Source organism: Protopterus annectens, chromosome 10.part0 (genome assembly GCF_019279795.1).
Source record: "Protopterus annectens isolate FY-2018-M chromosome 10.part0, PAN1.0, whole genome shotgun sequence".
Classification (NCBI taxonomy): Eukaryota; Metazoa; Chordata; order Ceratodontiformes; family Protopteridae; genus Protopterus; species Protopterus annectens.
Window position 1 is genome coordinate 952,127,214 of NC_056744.1, and position 23,671 is coordinate 952,150,884.

General features: G+C 34.6%; 1 protein-coding gene across 7 annotated transcripts in view; it reads right to left on the reverse strand.

Moving 5' to 3' along the window:
* COL11A1 (collagen type XI alpha 1 chain) overlaps positions 1–23,671 on the reverse strand; it is a 625,054-nt gene that overhangs the window by 28,416 nt on the left and 572,967 nt on the right. For all 7 annotated transcript variants that reach the window (XM_044085726.1, XM_044085723.1, XM_044085729.1 and 4 more), the window contains 9 exons: positions 20,795–20,902; positions 18,470–18,523; positions 17,122–17,175; positions 14,302–14,355; positions 10,874–10,927; positions 10,529–10,636; positions 10,365–10,418; positions 2,568–2,621; positions 639–746 (listed from right to left, as the gene is read on the reverse strand). In XM_044085726.1, the coding sequence (XP_043941661.1) occupies positions 639–746; positions 2,568–2,621; positions 10,365–10,418; positions 10,529–10,636; positions 10,874–10,927; positions 14,302–14,355; positions 17,122–17,175; positions 18,470–18,523; positions 20,795–20,902 (648 nt within the window). The remainder of the gene's footprint in view (positions 1–638; positions 747–2,567; positions 2,622–10,364; positions 10,419–10,528; positions 10,637–10,873; positions 10,928–14,301; positions 14,356–17,121; positions 17,176–18,469; positions 18,524–20,794; positions 20,903–23,671) is intronic.

The window sequence follows — 23,671 nt, forward strand, 5'->3', positions numbered from 1 at the left end:
CTCTTTGTGAACCCAAACTATGGTATGGTGATAGGGTAGAATGATTTTTTTTTTTTATGTTTCACAAGTGGTATGCCTAAACATTCTCACAAATTTCTAATCAGCAGACAAAGGTGCTCAATTTTATTAAAACTTTACATCCAAATAAAAAGAAATTATTTTTAAAACACACACAGTGGTGTGTTTGAAACTGAATAGACAGTGTGAAGCTATGATACCTCAACAACAGGGCTCACAATATCAGGAAACTCTGGACATTTTGTTTATTCTGTGCATAGTAACCAAAACAAAATCTTCATGTCTGTGACTTGTTGCAACTAATTGAAAAACAAAATTATAATGGGACAACATGAACTGATATAAATGTATATAGCTGATAAAAATAACCATGTCTGTGATTTACCAGAAGTATACATACATAGTGACTAGGAATCTCCTGACCAGGTAAGATGTTTAGATACACGAAATTGCTGAAGAATAAAATAACTGACAGATAGGTATGTTACTGCATTCCTATGTTACATTCTTCCTTAATTTTAGTCGTTAGCAATTTATAATCTTTAGAAATTAAAATTATGAGCAAAGAGATAAATAAACAATGTTCAAAAACTGTTTTACAAGGTAAGTAATTTACTTACAGAATCACCCTTTGAACCTGGCGACCCCTGTGGTCCTGGCAGACCTCGATCACCCTTTTCACCTTGCTCACCAGGAGGTCCAATTAAACCGATCAAACCTGGGTGACCCTAAGAAAAGACAGGAATGTCAAAAAATATCACCTATAGTGAACGCTGCAGTTTAGAAATTAAACAAAGACATTAGGAAAATGTACAGTGAGGACATTGAATATAACAGTGTTATTCTGCATTACAGGCAGCTAAAAAAATATATCTCAGAAGTCAAATAAAGCAAAAGCAACTGTTCAGCAACCACCCATCTAACCACAGACATCTGCACTTGGGGTTCACTAGTTTTAGGTTAGCAGTACCCATAAAGTTAGAAGTGACTTGAGGGCATGAATAACTACTCCAGTAAGGGAAACTACATCTGTTTCAACCAAAGAGGAAGCATACAACTTTGACAGATCCTTCTGATCCTTTCCAGACTTGATTCCTACACCATCTTTACCTGGGAGAGACCAGCAGTGAGATCTCACACATACAGCGAGTACGGAACTCACTTATTTGTTTGCTTACTCGTACACATCACTATCAATATATTACTCACATACTTCTGAGTCTGAACTGGACCAGGATTCCATTTCATACTGTCTTTAAGATCCTTGTGCTATTTTTTCAGCTTTTACTGATGTGGGGCTGTCCTACATAAACAAATTGGTTCTACCCAGTTGCCTGCCTTGAGAACTATTCTTTACTGCAATAGGGCTACAAGCAGTTCTGAGGAGGTCCATTAAGGCTGATATTTTTAATCTGGTCGTTTTGCATAATGAAGTAATTTGAAAGACTTTAAAGCATAAATTAGCAAAATTAGCATGTTTAACTTTTTAATAAATAAATATATATATATATATATATATATATATATATATGCAAATTAAGTTTTTGTTTACATTTCTGACATTCTTTGAGTTTAAGTATACAAATCTGAAGTTAAACACAACTCAGTTTGGAAGCCATGTTAAGCAGAACAACTGTACTCAAAATGTTCTGTTAAAATACGTATTTTGCTTTAAAGTTATTCATTCTTGATGTCAAAGCAATTGGGAAAATCATTTTTGTCGTATTACACCCACTTATAACAAATAAAATATAAACAGTATGCACCACTTTAGCCTTACACCTGCTCGTGGCCTTTGAAAATGGACTGTGTAAAATGGAAGCTATTCAAGCAAGTCATGTTTCATGCTATCTATATCACCAACTGGTTTTGCACATTCTGAACCTATAATTGCAGAATCATCCATCAAACATGCAATCAATCATTTCACCAAATAAAGGAATGGAAAAACCTACACCTCAACTCAAAGAGAAAGTACAGGAGAGATCCATTTCTTTTTTATTCATCAGTAATTTTTGTAAGTATTCACACTATTCTACTATTCTAGTTTTCTGCAGAGACTTGTTTAATGTACCAACTTCAGATGGGAAACAAAACTCATTGTTATAGATAAGACCATATCCTTTTACCATTATTGCACATTTTTGTTAATGAATCAGTAAAAATATATTTGATTTGTTATCCACCCTCCTATCATTAAATACATGTTTATAGGCTGTCAGGCTCAATTCCCTCTGCAAGAGTAACTACATTTATCTATGTCTGTGCATTTTGAAAACATTGTAGATGTCATTTTTGATCTTCAACTCACATTAGACTTACCACTTCTTTTCCTTTAGATGAATATCTAATCTAACTCTAAACAAAGCTTTCTGAAATACAAATTTTACATCTGTCACAGAAACCATAGGAGACCATTCTTATATTTCTTCAAAAATAAATTAAGAATAGTCTTTAGATAATATATGTTATGTATGAAATGATACAAAATGCAAAACTACTTTATGTAATGCAATCACTTTATTCAGAGTAAAAGAATGAAAACTTACCTTCTCACCCTTAGAACCAGGATCACCCTTCAGGCCAGGCAAACCTGGTGGACCCTACAAAAGAAAACTCAAGTTACTCATGTGTGAGATAGAATACTAATACAATGTCAGGAAATGCTTTATAGTATTACAATGTAAAATGCATGCACAAAACAGTAACCCACATCATTATGGCTCATTAAAACTGGAGACAGTTCCTGACTGAAAAAGTAGTGGTCTAAGTCTGAGTGACAGCTTGGGTACCAGAAAACTGGAGGGGTGAAGGGCAGAAATCATTAACTGTCACATGACTGTGGAGTTGGGTAAGAGATATGAATGGCCTCTGAAGCAGCACCAATAATGGAGACCAAATACATTACAATGGAGGTTGTTAAGTAACAAGGAGGAAATTAACCACATTATATTGGGTGAATGACTTGGTGATAAGCCTCAGTTAGCCTGACAGTCCAAAGCTACTGTACACCATATTTAAGATGCAGTAAATGACAATGGTCTTCTTTCTTTCTTTCTTTTGGCTTTTCCCAGTTAGGGGTAGCCACAGTGGAACTCCGGTCTGCTAATGATTGGCAGTGGATTTTTACGGTGCCGAGTTGCCAGCCTGATGCCCAACCTTCAAAGAAAGCACACATATTCATGCACGCACCTACCTGCATGTCTTTAAATGTCACTCGACCGTGGGGAGGACATGCAGACTCCACACAGAAGGAGCTCCAGCCAAGAATCGAACAGGAGAACCTCTTGCTATGATGGTATGCTCAGAAAATACCCCAAAACCCAATGCACACAAATAAGCCTAATCACTCCCCTATCACTCCCATTAGGGTGAATGAATGAAAGGAGGCAGCGATGATCATGTGAGTAATGCAACAGATGGCAAAGCCATTACTGGCTCTAAAAATAATAATGAAAATGTATTAGCTCATAATTTATTGATATTAGGACAGCTTTATAAACCATCTGAACACATTTTTTTCTGATCCCATTGTCTTGTAATGTTTTCTTCATTAAAAGTGAAAATACTTGGTTTTGGAGCAAAACCTCTCTAGGACAGAATTTTCTGAATTTCTAAAATGTATTTACATTAGCCTTGCCACCTATCTGGATTTTTTCTGGACTATCTGGAAATCAGAACAATTTTTCAGTAGCCCAGAAAACATTGTGCAAACTCTAGTATTCTGTTTAGCAAAAAAAAAAAAAAATAACAGTATACTGGTGTCTGTTAAAATTCAGACTCTGAATTGCTTTTTCTAAAACAAAAGTATCTCCAACATGATGCAATCAGGGAAAACAGGTCATCCCACCTCCTCTGACATGAGAAATTATATCAGAAAATAGGTGTGGCTGTGGGTGGGGAGGGTGGGGAAAGGGGAGGGGATAAATGGGACTAGGGGTAGTGCTGGGGGTGTGTCCACTGTCTGGTTTCAGATACAGCAAAAGGTGGCAACCCTAACTTACCAGGAGCATAATCAAGACAACCTAAGCTCCTAACTTGGTGATGTAAGCAACAGAGTCCTGATTGTGTCTCAGCTGACTAGGGTTTAGTTAGGAGCATGGGAAATTGCAGTCAGCCAGGAGTATAGATGTGAATAGTTCAAGCACCCATACCAAGAGGAGGGAGACAGTTTGATTCACTCTGCTTCTGCCAATAGGAGAAGACCAGATAGTCTATAAGCACAGATGATACTAGGGTAAAGATAGGGTATCTGAAGTATGACATAGCTGTAGCTGGGGAGTGTGTGTGTGTGTGTGTGTGTGTGTGTGTGTGTGGGTGTGTGTGTGTGTGTGTGTGTGCACTCACAAAGCACAAGATCAGCAATATAGGTCCCTCACCTGGCAGAGAAACCCAACATCACTGAGGTGAGAGAGAGCTGATCTACATATACCATCCCACCTGAATAGTAGTCTGTCACTAATCACCTTTTACCTTCATACCATCAGTCATCCATTAGAATAGGGGAATTAAAGAACCAAACAATCACTAAGTGGAGAGATGATGATGATGATGGGGAGAACTAAGTAAGTGAAACATTAAATAAAATAAGAAGAGAGCTTAATACAAAGTACAAACATTTTAAAATAAGTTGTAATGTACCATGGTCTACTACCTTGCTGCAGCTGAATTTGCATAATTAATTCATACTGTGCACATCTGTATGCCACAGCCTCATAAATGGAGAGTAAGAATCTTTTCTTAACATATTTGAACAGTGCCATGTTAGAATAAGGCATACATACTATTTCCCTTATCAAAAATCTTAGACAAATATGTACACACCCAACTACTAAATCATCGTCTTCAATGTAACCTGCTAGCAAATTCCTAACATGGATTTAGGCCAAACCATACTACCACCTCTGCCCTTATATCCTTTACTGACTACATCAACCAACAAATAAATCTTGGTAACTTAGTATCTGTTGTCTTCCTAGACCTGTCAAAGGCATTTGAGATGGTATCCCACTGCAAATTACTACTGACTCTCTCTCTGAGCTCAATCTGGATAACTCCTCTCTACTGTGGTTTAAAAATTATCTGTCCCTCCGGCAACAAGCTGTTAAATGGCATAACTCTCTCTCCCCACCCCTCCCAGTAGGACAAGGTGTTCAGCAAGGATCCATTCTTGGTCCCTAACTATTTTCCATCTTTACCAATAACCTCCCCTCAGCTGTCCAACAAACTAATATAGTACAGTATGCTGATGACAACACCCTTATTTGCTCAGCCCAGTCTCTACAATTACTCCAATACAGAACACAGGAAGCCTTCACTACTATAGAAAAATGGCTAAATTCCTCCCAACTCATACTAAACCCATTTAAGACCCAACTCATGATCTTCAACCCATCCAAAACTTTCACCCCTATGTCGCCATTCTAAATAACATCCTCCAATAATACCCTTATCACACCAGTAATTCAAGCCATGCTGCTAGGTGTAACTATTGACCAAAACCTAAAATTCGACAAACATATAGCACTAACAATTGCCAAAGTTCATAAAAAACTGGGTTCACTCTACTGCTGCAAGAGCTTCCTCACACATGAATCCCGAATCACTATCTCTCGTACCCATCTACTCTCCACCTTACTATACACTTCCCCATTTCTAACTAACTTAAACAAATCTGACTTTCAGAAACTATCTACCCTCTACAATAAAATCTCAAAATTTGCAACCAATGCTAAGTTTCATTCTCACTGTTGCCTCTCCCTAAGACAACTAGGATGGTTAGAACTCCCTATCCTACTAAAATACAATCGACTTCTCTTGACCCATCAACTGTTATACCAACCAAATAAAACACCTGCCTTCTCTGGTCTGCTCACCTTCCATAATACTGCGCATCAACTAAGATCTTCCAATACCACCCTACTGACTGCTACCAATTGCTTACATAGCTCAGGCCAATCTCTTTATTCCTATGCAGTTGCTAAGGCTTGGAACTCTCTACCCCCCTGATATTAGATGTCTAAATATTAGACATACTTTCAAATCCCTACTAAATGTTCTCTTATTCAAAACTTGGATATGTTCCTGTACAGAACCAGACTAATTTCAACTGTTCCTGACTTTTAACATCCCTAGATCACAGGTGTACTGTGTAGTTTCATTTAGTGCATAGTACTGTGAACCAGGTGTTTAGGCCACCTTTATAGTTATGATTTCTAGTTTATGACTCTGTTTGTCTATGGAAACATCTTTTTGAATTTATGTTCAAGCAGTTGTACATTTGTTGTACAATATCTTAATGGTTTCTCAATATTCTAACCACTGTATGCTGCATCATTTATAAAACTCTGATTTTACTCCTTTTATATGCTCTATGCTCTTTGTACAAAATAGCTATGTTTATATAATTTTTTATTATTTTCATTATTTTTTATAATTTTTTTACTATGTATCTGGAGTTTTTCTCCCTGGGCCTCCACTGAAAATGGTCACCTTGTGTCCAGTTGTACTAACCTGGTAATCAAATGGAAAATAAAATAAATAAATAATACTGCTGGTAGAATAAGATCCATGTAAATATCAAATAAGCATTATAATTCCCAAGTTTCAGAAAACTACATAATAATATCACCTATAAATTCCTCTGAAACCTCTGTGTCTGCAGTAACTCCACTTTTATGGTTAAGTATAATAAGGATGTAACAGTATACCACCTATAAGGAAACCGAGCACCATTTGAGATTTTTCAAAATTACCCTAACTTAAGTATTTTAACCTGGGGCCTGACAATATACCAGGTTGCCTCTTAAGCAGCTGAAATCAGGACTTATCAGGTCCATTAGGATTTCCTGTTTAACCACAGCCTCTGTACTGGCTTTGTCCTGATAGAGTAGAGGGCAACAACAGTCATCCCTCTGCATAAAGAGGGACCATCTACTGATATGGGAAATTACAGAACCATAAGTTTACCTAGGCTTATAAGTAAGACCATGGAAAGAATCATTGTGAACCTGATAAATAATGACACAGGAAACCTCAAAACACTTTTCCCAACCCAATTCAGCTTTGTCAAGGGCAGGTCATGCCTACTGAATATGATGGATTTCTTTGAGAAACTGACTAGGCCATGGATGAGGGTAAAACAGTACATACCACCTACCTCTATCTGGCCAAGGCATTTGACCCAATTCCCCACTCAGGTATTAGAAGTGAACTCACAAAACTTGTCAAAAATCTCTACATCACCAAATGGATAGTCAAATGGCTTACAGACAGGCCATATGTAGTTAAAGTTGATTAATCCAGACTCAGCAAGAGGCCAAAATTTAGTGATGTGCCACAGGGCTCAGTGTTGCTGCTAATGATGCAAGTATCAAGAAAGTGTTGGAATTTCTTCTTCTCCAACAGTGAGCATAAAACCAGCACATAATCAAATATAGAAATTCAATCTTAGTTGACAAAAATTGTTTCTATTTCACAGACAAAGGAATTGTATATTTCTCCTTGCTGAAAGCTTTGCTTAACTTAAAAATACATATGCTTCTGTTCTAAACTGCTTCTCTTCATAATGGGGCAAGATCTCTTTGGAATGTTAAAGCTTCTTTTTCATATTTCATGTCTTACTGTCATGCAAATTGCAATATAGTCAGACAGTGCAGAGGTATAACATAAGGACAATGAGAATAAAGGAATACATACACAAACAAGAAAGCAGACAGACAGGCAGACAAGTAAGTGTAGGTTTTATTACATAGTGTTGAGTAAAGCAAATCACTTTGATTTGTAGGCATTTTTTTTCCAAATGTGTTATAATAATAACATATTCTATCCTTGTTACATTAGCCCTCAAAAATGCATGTTATTACTGCTGTTAGAAGTACAATATTCATCATTTGTACTAAATTGTACTTTTGTATTAAATTGTACCTAATAGGCAGGATAACAGTTTTTGCCTAAGTCATTTTTTAAACATATAATTTTATGCAATATTTTAATTTATATACATGATTAGACATGAATTGTGTAACTGCCTCTGCCATTGGCTATAATAACAAAATCAAAACAGGAAGTACTGCTACCGCTGGTTTGCAAGGTATGCCAGTAAAATAGTGGGGCATAATGAGACAAACGAGTCTAGTTTTTAACAAAATCTTTTGAATATATCAAAAATAAATTTAATTAGGCATTTCTAATTGTCTCCTGTAGTACCACTGCTATGTTTTAACCATGCACTATTCTAGATATTGTAAGCAAGAATACGCAACGGTCACATTTAAATTTTCGAAATCATTTATTTTTCTACTCTTTAACTTTTGATTATAATAAGACAAGCTTAAGACATCCACTTTGGATTTCAATGGTGTATGTTAGATTATACAGTAAAAATGTATTATAAAACCGCCTCAAAAAATACCTTCATGAAAAATGGACTTGCCAATGTAATTATCCCCCGTAAACACTCCCCTATAACCTTCTACTTCTCTTCTCTCTTCCTTTCCTTCAATAAACAAACTTACTACTTTATATTCTCCTCTTGGTACATCACTGTACAAACATAACTAGTAAAATATTTCAGCTATGTAACTATTGCACTATTATGTATATAATATGTAATTATGAATGTATCCCTCTGATGAATGTATTTCTATGTATTTCACTTGCCACAGTTTAATGTTTGAAACTGCAATGCAATAATGTGTGGTACTGATGAATGTAATGTGTGGCACTGTAATGCAGTAATCTGTGGTACTGATGAATGTATTTCTATATGTATTTAATATGCAAAATTTCTATTTTCTGTTGGAGCTTTTCTCCTCGGGCTTCCACTGAAAATGGGCATTTGTAGCCCAGTCGGAAAAACCCAGTCAACAAATTTAAAATGACAAATAATAATAATCAATATCAGTATCATCATTATTATTGCATTTTCTTCTGCATGCTCCAGGTAAAGTCTTTTCATTTGAAAATAACTCCACTCTTATATTTGCCTATTGAATACATAGTTATGTATGGTTCGGAGCTATAATTGAAAAGTGTTTCTAAATAAAAATATAAAGCACACTTATCACAAGTTTCATGTACTTTCTTTTCTTATACTCATTGATGATGAAAAGCTTAATTTATTCAGATTTATATGTGACTGCAATATATTTCATCCCTTAATGGATAAAATCTGGATTGTTAAAAAATGTTCAGTGACCAGTAACACAAATGGTTGCAACTGCAAAACAACTGAATATGGGTGTCTTATAACACTGTCACCCTCAGACCAGACAATTTACATGTGTTATCAGCATAAGTATTTTCACTTTCACTGGAGTTATGTGAATTCTCTATAGTGACTTTTTAGGAAAAACATGATGTAGAGTATGGTCTAAATTAATAAATATAAGGGTTCAAAAAACACAACAGTGGTGTAAAAGATGAATAGCATTTATAGTATCACACTAGACATCAGAAGCAGCATGCATCTTATGTTCTTAATGGTAAAAAGTAATTGCCACAATGGCATAAAAAACATTCACTATGGGCCCAGTTCCAAAAGACTTGTTCTCAATATAACTGACCACTTACATTAAGAGCAGACTAAGAGCAGATTTTTTGAAAATCTGGCCCATGGGGTAAGTCTGTTTATAGATGGGCTTTACACTGAGGTAAGTCATTTATACTTAGAGTTACTTATGGAATCAGGGTAGGCTTACATTGAGAAAAACTCTTTTAGAATCTGCCCCTTTACGAACAACCTCTAATTTAATGTACTTAATGTTTCATGTCATGACTATTCTGAGAAAATGCACTTTTCAGTGTTGAAAAAATAAAAAAAGCTAATTTCAGAATGGAAATTATACATAGTAAAAAATGATGACAAAATGTGCTCAAAGCCATACCACATAATAGATTCTATGGTATTCAATATATAGTCCATGGATAAATACATGGAATTCTGGTACACAGCAAATGGAATGAAGGCAAAAGATGAGTTCCTAATTTTAATAGCATGAACTTTTCCCAGACAGAATGCTTCCATAGCATGTAACATGGTCATGGCAAGAAATTACTAGTTTGCAAAGACCATTCCTAGAATATGCAACATGCTAAAATGCATGCATAGAAATTTCCCCTGCCAGCATTATGAAGTGTACAATGAAAACACAGTTCAAGGAAAGAAGACCAAATCAGTTATCAGATTTATGATTCCAAGTCCCTGCTCACATGGTATGACAAGAAGGTAAACAATAGACTGGACAATGAAGAGCAGAACGTCACATAGATATTAATCTACAGCTAAAAGCAATGTGCAATTTAATATCTACTCAGGCAAATATCCTGCAAGAATATGTGCTCACCATTGGTCCTGGAGGTCCATCCTGCCCAGGAGCACCCGGAAGGCCTTGCTCACCCTAAGAAAAAAAAAACATATGGAATCTCTAATTATACTAGCATTTTAAACAACAAATAATATAGTCACATTAGTACATTGTCACATGAAGCAATGCTATAATATACTCACCACTGGACCTGGTATGCCACGAAGCCCTTCTGGCCCTTGTTTTCCTGGAGGTCCTTGGGGACCTACAGGGCCTGTTTTCCCTGGGGGACCTTCCGCACCTGGTTCTCCCTTTAAAAATATGAAAAAATGCTCTTTACTTGCTAATAGACTATCATTTCAAGTGCTACAAGATCACTACACAGATAATACTAAACAGAAAGATATAGTTTAATGGAGCTTCAAACTTCAAGAACATTATTCAAAATATTTATAGAGTAGCTAATTTAACTTACTGTTTTTAGTATCAAACTGTATTAAACAAGTGACAATGCAGCTACTAAAAATGAACATAAATATGTACTCTACCTTAGCACCCTTTTCTCCTTGTCTTCCCTCAGCACCAGGAGCTCCAGGTGGTCCCTAAAATAAAGCCATTTGAAGAGAAATGAAATTAGCAAAGTTTTTAGATTAACACTGAACACTGTATCATACTCATATAGCAGCAGAAATTAACATTTGTGTCCCACCAATATCTCTCACTGAATCCTTTTGTCAGAATCTTGCTAAGATTACTTTAACAGCATTGGAAATGCCCCTGTAAAGTAAAGTCATCTTTGTGAATAGTAAAATGGAATTGTGTAATTTTTAAATGATTCATACAACAAAAATGGATTATAAGGTTTTTGGCTGAAGGCAAAAAGCTGTTGTAAATCAAGCATATTTGACAATAGAAAAAAGTCTGGCCACTGAAGTACCATTGAATGAATGGCTAGACTTTCAACTGACATATGCTGGGGACAGATAAACATTATGAGAAATATCAGGTATGTTCTGCAAGATTAAAGAAACAGAAACATATTTGATGTTCCTTGTATTTTTGCTCTGTCTGTCATAAAATCTCAGTTTTTTTAATAATTAAAAGAAAAAAAAACAACAACAACAACAACAACAACAGAGATTCTCTTTTCTCCATCACTTCTCCTATACTGCACTAAAGTATTGTGCAAGCATGGGAACTTAAGTCCCATATGAATTCTCAGAACATCAGCATACAGAAGACAAAGTGGAAAAAGACTGACGTGCTATTATAAAAATACATTACTTAAGAAATGCAAGTAATTTCTTTCTTAAATAATCTCGCTGTATAATGACAATAATCTACTCCAGTGTGTGGGCATATTAGGATTTGGTATAACAGGTTCAGAGCTCCCATGTCTGACTGCCAGATTTCCCAGTATTTAGTTCCATAATATGCAAGGATATTTGTAATCAAGCAACTCATGGGGGTATCAGATTAAACAATGAAAACCTCTCTTTTGTGAATATGGATGTAGACGTTACAGAGACAATGGATAGAAACTTTGTTGCAAAATGAGTATACAGCCTATTTACACCTTGTCTTGAGTGTTTTACAACATTCACATTATCTGTTTGAAAGTTATACAACTTTTGCCAATATGAATTTCTTAGTTAGCCTTACAATACTGTTAAAAGTTTTATAGTCTTGATATAATATATATTGTGCATGTTATATTACTTTTGATATAATGTATATCTCAGGTAGTGTCAGCACTCAAGCTATGTGCTACTATTTGTATTAATCTCAAGTTGTAACCATATTCACTCTAACATACAGACTTCACATCTCTTTTATGTAATGTACTTAATCCTTATGGAGCTTGGGTAATAACTGAAAATATGATCCCTAGAGCAATACAGTTACCTAGCTTACACATGGATAAATAAAATAAATACAATACTAATCAGACTGTCCCTTTCTTTGAAGTCCATCTTTTGAAGTGTAGTCTTAATCTTTAATTTTTTTACTATTCCTACAGTCAAATTTCCTTTAAAATCTTCCAGACTTAAAGCATTCATTTGCTTTGGCATTATAAAGCTTCCACTTGTTAACTTATGTTTGGAATTTTCATCCATTACCTACACTGGTTTATTTAAATGTCTGTCACAACCACAAAGACACACAATGCATAACACACCATTTTTTATTTTATTGATTTATTTGTTAAGTTGGTAAGCCTACTGAACACTGGTGTCCCTTTTTTAGGTGTGACCTGGAAGCAGTGTCTTGTTAAAGAAGTTGCTCTGAGTCACACAGTCAGCAAGAGGAGGCAGAGTGAAAGAATCAAACCCTGGACTAACAGCTCATACTTGTAATCTTCTCCATTAACTGCCTCAGGTTATGATTGAACAGCTCATGGCAGTGGGAGGGTACTCATTTACATGCTTGGCCTTACCAGAGAATGGTATAGCAGTGATATTCATTTATATAATCTGCAGTGCTGGAGAGAAAATATTTGATGCTAAGAGGGATATTACTTTTTAAAGTGGATTATATCAGTTATGAGTATGAGCACATTGCTGATGCAATCATTTTACAGCAGAAAATGCTAGATAGATAGGACTTATAGTAAGATACCAAATATTAGATTGGACACTGCTACAGGTACAAGTAATGGAAACAGGGTACTATGTGTATGTTAAGTAAGTAAAACATTACACAGAAGGAGTTGTGCTTGTGCATTCTATGCACAACAGCCTCTACTGCATATCCCAGCCAGTGCAAGAGACTATCCATGTAGCACAGGTGCCTACTAAGCCATCAATACAAAATGCAAATGTATGCAAAGTGATACTTCATGGCATGGGTATGTTAGAAACTTGTGATACAGCAAAGCCCTGTACAAGTCATAACAGGATTCTTTGTTGATATCACCCTGGACAATTATTCTGCAAAGCCAATGATGCCTTTCCATCACGAATATCACAGACTACTTTAGCAAATAAAACTGGAAGAAATCATTTACTGTGAATAAACATTTGCATATAGTGTAATTAAAATCTTTAAATGCTTATCTGTAGAAGATTACATTTAAAATTTATAAGTATATCAATAACCAATCTTGAAGTAAGCCCTAATTATTCTCTTTATAACCATGACTTTATGTGTAACTTGTTGATACATTTATTGAGATCATGTAATCTACATGTGAATTGACAATTTTTTTTTAGAAATGGCTGCCCTTACTGTGCTTATTTGTTCATAGAAAACAAATAATACATTGACCTTTAATTGTATTTATTTTATTTTACTTCTACAAAGTGAATGAAAATATGCCAGTTAATTATGAACAACAAATTTCAATAATTAAAATTAATATAAAATCAAAAAAAAAAAAAAAACACAGAAGTTCCATGAGCAAATTTTGGCATTTATAGGTTCATGAAACATGTTTTGGAATACTCAGATCAATATCAATATCTCAGCCAGTTTGTAAATTCTCTACTGTGTTATTGTACAGATGATCTGCATGGAGATACATATGTCTTATGTGCAAAAACGCATTATGCTATGTACAATAATGCAGATAAAGTCCATTAACCTGTAGCCATTAAGTTATGCAGCAGAAATTTTTACTTGAGCATGACATGGAGTTCTGATCTTGTTTAATATTTAGACATTCTATTGCTCATTTTCATAATTTTATATATGCTGCTGCAAGTATTTGTAAAGCATATGACACCAATAACTCTAGAAATGTATTTTTATAGTCAATTTATGAAAAGACCTGAAATGTTTTATATTTTCTGGTCACTAATGAGACCACTGGTTTTAAAAGTAAATGACTCATCTGGTGCAGGGCAAAGCCTGGTAAAATATTAGTTCCAAATTTAGCAATGTGATATTACATTTCATAAAGGCATGTGAACATTATGATGTCAGTTGACAGTATAAGACATTGTCAATCACAGTAAAATGGTAGCAAAGGCCTTACCCTCTTGCCAGGAGGTCCAGGTGGGCCAGCTTCTCCAGAAGGACCAGGAGGACCCTACAGACATAAAGACTCTTTAGTTATATGATACTCTTATTGCTGCAAAATGAAATAAAATGATCCAGCATACTCCATAATTTATTTATAATCATGCACAGGATTACACAATGCTTATACTAATTACCAGATCTGATACATATACATCACCTGACATAATGGCAAATAAGTATATAAAATTACTCATTCACTCATAAAGTACTGCATCTTGCACATCCTGTGTGCAAAACTAAAATGACATATATGAAGGGACAACTCTAGGCTCTTCGTTGATGGATAGAAGTCCTGTTAAACTTCTAGTTGTTATTGCATCAGAAAACACATCTGTAATGCCACAATCACACATATCTAGCATAAACTATTATCAGTATAACAACTGAGTATGTAGGTATGCAACTGAGGATGGCCCAGAATAAGACATAAAAGTGGATTACAAATAATACTACTGAGGTTTATCTCAACCCTCATGGTTTGATAATCTCTGTGGAACTCAGTTTTAGGGAAGTACACCCACTTTACTCCCTCCTAAGAGCCAAAGATCCTGCATCTAAAAGAAGGACAGCATTACCTGGAATAACATGCTGTAGCATTGATCTGGGTAGGAACATGGAGATAAAACAGAGCACTTGAACAGCAGCAGATGTGAAAAATAATCGGCATAATCCATGAATAAAGTCAGAGCCAAATGGGTAGGAAGGGCAGGAGTGGCAGGGATCTGTTTTTGGCCAGCACTTTATATTCCTGCACAAGCTAATCTTTATCTATTACACACATTTTACAGTTTTAGGAAAGCATAAAATAGGCATCCTGTCCTGCTGCAAATCTGAACACAAAAATGAGGATACTGGTATGCAGTAATGCAACAGAATTATAGTGCAAGACCACAGTTGTTTTACCCTTTTTAGCAAGTTTTTTTGGAGAAGACATTAGGTATTTTAAAACAGTGGATCAGGTAAATTTCTTTTTACTGGTTTTGCTATAGTACTTTTTATTGTCTTTTGTTTTAATTTCTGCCATATTCAAGTGTCTTTCCATAACCAAACAAAAATGAAGAGTAATTGGGCATTTAAGTTGAACATTGCCCTGATGGTGGCGGGGGGGGGGGGGTGCAGATCTTATTAAGCCTATTCAAAACCATGCAAATGGACACATACATATACACATTGTAGTTTTAAGTAAAACATTACGACATGGTTTAACTTAGATTAGCAGGAACACGTGTAGGCAGCATGTACTTTATCTTGACTCTGCTGCTACTGTCTCTATTTAGTATCTCTGTGGGATGATACCCTATTACCTTCCTACCTTCCGCAATACTTTTTATAGCATGGGCATGATACCCTATTACCTTCCTATCTCCTGCAATACTTTTTATAGCATGGGCATGATACCCTATTACCTTCCTACCTTCCGCAATACTTTTTATAGCATGGGCATGATACCCTATTACCTTCCTACCTTCCGCAACACTTTTTATAGCATGGGCATGATACCCTATTACCTTCCTACCTTCCGCAATACTTTTTATAGCATGGCCATGATACCCTATTACCTTCCTACATCCCGCAATACTTTTTATAGCATGGGCACAGCACTGTAGACAGAGGCTGCAGAAATCATGAGAAGTACAGGCCGAATGAAAATATATTGGCATTTAAAATCATTACATCAAAGACTCCCACGTTCAAATGCCAGAACCAGCAACTATAATTATCCTAAATGAAAGCTGAATTAAGTTAATTATGAATGGAAAGTCATAGGCCATTCCATTGATTCCTCTGCTGGAGACCCAGATTTTTATCAATATGCAATTATCTAGAGTTCAAATGGTGACAGTCATCAGCTGTTACACTTTTTGGGCTGGCACATACAATAAAAGAATACTCCATGATCTGTGGCCTAGTTCTGATCATTTAAAGGAAGCAGATGGCATAAACAATTAGAAGTAAAGGGACAGGCAGATGAACCTACCAATGAGTATGAATGAATCACATCATCTTATTGCATACATTAAAAGATACATTGCCAGGCTGGTATTTAGGGATGTATCATAAGAGAAATGCCATTCAAATACCTCTATAAATCATCTGGTGGGAGAGGTAGTAATTACAGCAATAAGAACTGGACATGGCCATGCTACTGGGGGACAGGTATTACCCTGCTTTTTATAGACTATGACAGAAAGTATATAGAAGACAACAAAAATGTATGCAAGCATGTAATACTACAACTATTACTTCAACACAAAAATGTATGCAAGCATGTAATACTACAACTGTTACTTCAACATGGGTGAATAAGAAAAAATGCATGAGCATTTGTAAAGGCCTACTAAAGAAAATGCTGGAAGAGGCAAACAAATATTTAGTAGCTGATGATACAGTATTGTAGGGTTAAGACTGTGACCTTACAACATCTGGTTTCCCAACTCATTGTCTGGTATAGTACCTGCACAACATCTGGTTTCCCAACTCATTGCCTGGTATAGTACCTGCAGGGTATGGCCATCCCCTCCCCTGCCCAGGCAGGTTCTGTTGGCATTTCTAGTGTCCTTCCACATTCAAAAGACATGGGGTAGGTTGTTTGCCAATGCTATGTAGGGTATGTCTATGTGTGTGTCATGTATATGTGTGCATGTGTGTTTAGTTTTATACTACCAATATTATAATAATAATAAGTTATTGCAATCAGACTATGCCTACACAACAACATGCACTGAAACTTAACACCTCTGGTTGTAAATGAGAAAGACACAAAATCACTTACAGGTTGACCAGCTTCTCCATCTTCTCCTTTCTCTCCAGCTGGTCCATCTACTCCCTGTCGAAATGAAAGAAATGAAAATGGGTAAATGAGTTTTCGCATTAAGGTACAGATCATTTTAATACCCTGAGCAAGAGAAGTAGGTACACTGATGACAGACGAATACTCATTTATTCAGTTTCTTTTTTTACATTTGATTAACAACATAACACTCTTCTTTCTAAAGTTATTAAATTAATGATCTTCTGTCAAAAATCCAAGGTTTCCCTTTTTGGCTCTGCATTATATTCTGCGTAATTGACCTTGATAACATTTTACAATGTCACACTTCAGTTTACACAAAACATCCTCATTCTTGACTTTACTGATGCTTTTGATGTTTTCATAAAGATATGGTTTCCCAAATAGAAGGTACTATTTTTTAACAAAATCCATGCTCCACCAGAGTGTTGTGGCAGAATACATGAACTAATCCTACAAGGATCTGCTTATGCAGGCACAGGATAAAATGTAATTTTGTTCTTGGTATGATATTTCATATCAAACTGCAAAACAATGCACTATATAACTTGAAATACTATAAGTTTCTATACCCCCTGTTTCATTTTCTGTAAGTTAATATAATAACCCAAAGAAATATATATATTTCAAAATCTGTTAACTCTCTTTCATTTTTCCCAATACTAATTGTCTTGTTATGAGCATTCTCAGATGTCCTAATATTTTCCATTTTTAAATGGCACCTGTAACACTTAACACAGAATAGCCCTCTCATCTCCTTTTGATTGAAATATAGTGTTTACATATTTTCTGTTCTCCATTCTCTATCACAGTAAAAATGGGTTAGAGTATATACTGTTCATTTTTTAATTCTGTTTTAGCATTACTACCCTACACCACCTGTGATTTATATGACAAAACATATTTTCTGATTGCCATGCGGTACGTATTGTTTACTCTTTTAAAACTACTCATGATCTTCCAATTCTGACATGACCATATGAGACATAAATACTCTGTATTATAGAGATAACAGTCTTCTTTTTTGTTTTATTTTCTTAAACACTGACACGGTCTATATTATTTACATGAGAAACATTATTTTTCTATTAATACTATTCTCTTCTGTAATATTCACTAATACGGATGAGTCATCTGTCCATGGTAAATACAGCAATGTGTTTACATAACCAGCAGATAGAGAAACAAATAAAACAAAGGAACAGGAGAGGATAGACACAAAGTGAATAAAAGAAAAGGAAGGAAGGAATGAAGTAGAATGAAAGAAGAATGGGAAATGAGGGGGAAAGAAAATGGAAGGAAGGAAGAGAAAAAAACTGGCTTAACTTACACCAGGGCCAGGTTCACCAGGAGGACCAGGATCACCAGGGAATCCAACAGGACCCTAAAGAAGAGACACGGTCATTAAAATAGAGCAAGAAATAATAAATCAATACTTAATGTCACATTTTTGATGTACTGAAGTGGCAGCTATACCATTTTAATTTATGACTTGACTGTCTGTTTTGGCACAAAATATAACCGGTTTAAGGCAGCTACAGTTCATATTTTACTTATTCATAGAACATAAGACAAATTATATACTTTTTTACAAAATTACATTCCATATCAACTAAATATTTTTTTTTCTCTTTTCAATAATCAGACTCACTGTTGGAGGTAAGTACTTGTGGCGTATACTTTCAAACAGCATTCGGGCCAACAAAAATAGATGACAATTTCAATCAAAACAAGCTGAATCCAATGCAGTGAGCTGTGATGTTCTGTAAACCTGTTTCAGTTATTTTACAAAATATCAAGATTAGAAATCATGAGGGAATTAAAATGGAAAGAAGTACAATTATGAATGATAATTGAAGGAGGGTGTAGGTAATGAAGAATTGAGTATGAAGGTATAACATGAGAAATAATGGTTAATTATACAACTTCTGGTGCAAATGTTTTGCAGTATATAGTATTACATACAATACCTCAGTACATATAGTTTAACTTTACTTCTGTAGCAGGATTCGTTTAAATAACACAGCTGTTATTTAATCAGTTTGTATATTTTCTGATGTTTAAATCTAATGCTGAATGCATCTTAGGAAGAAGAACAGATCTTTTTATGTCTGAACATTCATTTTCACAGAATAACTTAAAATGGGTGTTAAAATGTCTCTTCTTTAAGTGGACTGCAACAGAATGAAAAGATTCAATAAATCTCACCATTTAAGAAAAGTCCCATTCCAAGGGAGGTCTCATCAATGTGTTTCCACCTTTTTTGTCCAAAACACTAATTATATTTAGAACAAGTTTGCAAAACAAATCTTTAGGAATTTTCTGTGGAGTATGTCAATCACAGCACCACTTTCATGAAGTAGGCATTCCTTCTGCCATGAGGTATGATGCATAATGATGGCAAATATAAATCTGTATGTTCACAACTCTTTAAAATGTGTTGTAAAATGTTTGTTGATATTTCACGTGTTTTTTATACATTTGTATTGTAAATAAACTAAACCAAATCATACAATGAAAATCTACTGCATCTATGTATATATCTATATCTATCTAAAGGTCAAAATTGCAAAAAGATAGGATAACAAATGGTCAAAAAGAAAGAAAGAAACCAGGGAAATGTAATGTGCAGATGTAGGGAGAGGGGTAGTATTAAGGTTAGCCCACAGGTAAGGTGAGCAAGGGGCTTACCAACATTTATACTTTGCAAAAAGCAGGTTAAAGCTATGATTATAGTTTATTCAGCATTTCTTGATGTCTTAAATTCAGATGTGTACTTATTCTAAGCAGACCCTCCTGAAACAAATGCACAACTTTGTGCTGTATAAAACATCAAGTGGGCCATAAAGTATACCTCCAGGGAATGTACATCATGGGCTTTTAATAAAAGATGCACAAACAAGGGAAGTGATATAAAACACACTTTATTTGCTAATGGTCTATATAGACCTCGTCATGTGACTTTTCCATGTTGTACACATCAAAATCAGTCTGTTGAATCACTGTCTGGGTAGATTTAGTAGGGTTTTCTGACAGACACACAAAAAAGAAAGTATTGTTACCAACAAGCACTTGTCCTTGTATTTAAGGAATCTGGATAGATATAGTACATTTCAGAGAAATGAGGCAAACTAAGCATTGCTCTTTTAAAAAATGAACTGGGCAAAATGAATACACTTGAGAGTATTGCAGGAGGCAGTGATGAAAAGCATTATTACAAAAATAAATAATCACATTATTACTAGTAAAAAATAATCACATTATTACTAGTACAAAATAAATAAGCACATTATTACTAGTAAAAAATAAATAAGCACATTATTACTAGTAAAAAATAATCACATTATTACTAGTAAAAAATAAATAATCACATTATTACTAGTAAAAAATAAATAAGCACATTATTACTAGTAAAAAATAATCACATTATTACTAGTAAAAAATAAATAATCACATTATTACTAGTAAAAAATAAATAATCACATTATTACTAGTAAAAAATAATCACATTATTACCAGTAAAAAATAAATAATCACATTATTACTAGTAAAAAATAATCACATTATTACTAGTACAATAAACCACAGCTATTTGAAGTCATCAGTACTAAAAGTGCAATGAACTTTTGGTGTCATGCATGTTCATCTAACTTACAGGGTTACCCTTTGGTCCATCATCACCAGGAGGTCCCTTTGCCCCAGCAGGGCCAGCTGCACCAGGTGGACCAGCTTCACCTTTGTCTCCTCTTTCACCTTTAGGACCCTATGAAACAAACAAATTGTATGATGAAGGTATATTTACCTCCTTTCATTAACTGTATTGAATGAAAATATGCAGGAAAGTGAAAAGCATGTTCTACTCCAAATGGTGTAAGTCAAATGCTTATTTTTTATATCACTGATTTAAATTACAATATAACTTCAGTATAATGCAGTGAATAATTTATACTTTTGTCTCAATAGTTGAGACTGCAATAAAATACAATACTCCTAATACTGAAAATGTTTAACAAGCAAACAAGTCAAAAAGTAGATAAGGAATCAGATATTTCATTTATTTATTTATTCTGAGTGACACCACACTGTAACACTTCATGGATCATGGAATGTGACAAACATATGCAAATTAAGTTGTTCCTTTGTTTGAGTTTGTATATTTGCATTTGTCAGATCAGTCAAAATATACAAGCTGTATTAACTATATATTAAGAAACAATGGTAATATATATATATAAATGGTTCCACTTCAGAATCTCGAATTACTGAAAACTCGAACTTCATATGGTCAAGACCATACGATCAAGTTTTCAGAAATTCAAAATTCCGAAGTAAAATAAAAAAAAAATACCCAAACACATTGTTTCTGCAGGGGGCAAGCCCCCCTGCTCCCCCCACACCCCCCTACTTAAATATACCAACTCCAAGATTGCGCTACAGTGGGGAAAAGGGAATTCTTCTGTTCTGCGCTGTATGCAGAAGTGCAAAATGCGAGACTTCTCAATTCCTCACTATAGTGCGATTATGGAGATGATATATTTAAGTAGGGAGGGTGCAGGGAAGCTTGACCCCTGCAGAAACAATGTGTTTGGGTATTTTTTTTTTTTTATTTCACTTTGGAATTTCAAGTTTCTGAAAACTCGATCATATGCTCACGACTATATGAAGTTCAAGTTTTCAGTAATTCGAGATTCTGAAGTGAAACCATTTATATATATATATATATATATATATATATATATATATATATATATATATGTGTGTATAATATTTAACATGTTATAATATGGCCATCACTTAATTCAACTTAAACCAAATTTTAAGCCATTCTCCTACTATGATTATTTTTTTAAACATCAGCTTATATCTCAGTTTAGTAATGGTAGAAAGGGATTCTCCATTAGCAATGACTTAAGAGTGCACTTTTTTTTTCCAAATGTGAACTATATTATGGGCCTACGGTTTGCCTTACAGCCATTAGATGGAGGAGTACAGGAGGTAATTTATCTAGAACATTCAATAAGCTGTATCTCTGTCAGACTTTGCTTGCCGTCCAAAAATATGAATATAAATGGACTTTGACTTAATTTCCTAGCGCTTCCAGTCATTTTACATATTCATGTAATGATGCACAATTTGTTACTTTTGTCTTTAGATTCTGTAAATGAAGCAAAATCTTTGTTTGCTTATTACAATCTTTTATTAATGTATCATTAACAGTTAACCATGATGCATGTTAGCACTTGAAGCAAGATTGACTAGAAGGATTTAAATTCTACTTCCCTGCCAGGAACCGACTTATATTCTAAAACTGTACTGTAGTACAACATGGGGAAGGGGTAATGTGCACCCAGAATACAGCTGTTGAAGAAGATGCTGAATTGGGTACCGTCTGCTATATCAGATGATAGTTCTATAAAACAATGAAGAGCTCATTTTATTTTTTTGGTGAAAAATATGGAGATTGCTCATAGGACTAGCCAAATGTTCCATCATTTATTCTAAATACTATATTGGGTATTCCCTGAAAAAAAAAGCCACTGAATCAGTGGCACCTACTCAGTGAATATGCTAACAATAAATAAATACTTTGATCATCAACAAAGCATAATGGCCACACACACTTTCTGCCATTTATTGGCTGTATCTGTTCCAGCTCCAAACATTGTGCTGAGAAGGAATTGTAAGTTAATGACAAAGCTTTATTTTACTAGGTCTGATTCGTGAAATTTATATCAACATTCTGTCAGTGCTGGTAGTATAAGTAGTACAACACTGGTGGTAACCTAGTGTCAAAAATAAGGGTGTGTTTCCCTTTCATAAGTTTAGTTGAAAAAATATATATATAATTCTAGAAGAAACATTGTCATAAAGATGAGCTGAAAAGAGACAAAAACTCATAATGATTAATGTATCATGCCCTATTGATTTAAATCAAATCTGCCAGCAAAATCCATGGGTATATATAAATATGTTGTAAATTTGTTAATATTTTTCTGTTGTTTGCTTGTTTTACTTATTCATTTTGCACATTTTCTTAATCAAATGTTCGACTTTTTACATGCTTAACATTTTTAAATTGTTAACAAATTTCTGGAGTACATTGTACTCTACATCATTTGGTACCAAAGAGAAGTTTAATTGTATAATAAAATATTGCAAACAACAATAATGAAATTATGTTATATAAAATAACTATAAGAGTGCTGGGGTCCATATATACAATATCTATATATATATATATATATATATATATATCTATATCTATCTATCTATCTATCTATCTATCTATCTAATGATCTATCTATATAACTTTTCCTCCCCCAACTTGGAGTGTAGATAACTTCTATGGGAGCTAAGGTTTACCCACTGATATATAAAAAGACATCCATTGGCAAAGGATTGAAGTATAAAAAGAGGCAGAGCCTGATAGAATTCAGCCTATCTGGATTTAACCACAAACTGTAAAAAAATCAAGGACAGTGAAGTACATAAAGATGACAGATCAATTTATTTTCACAAGAACGGGGGGGGG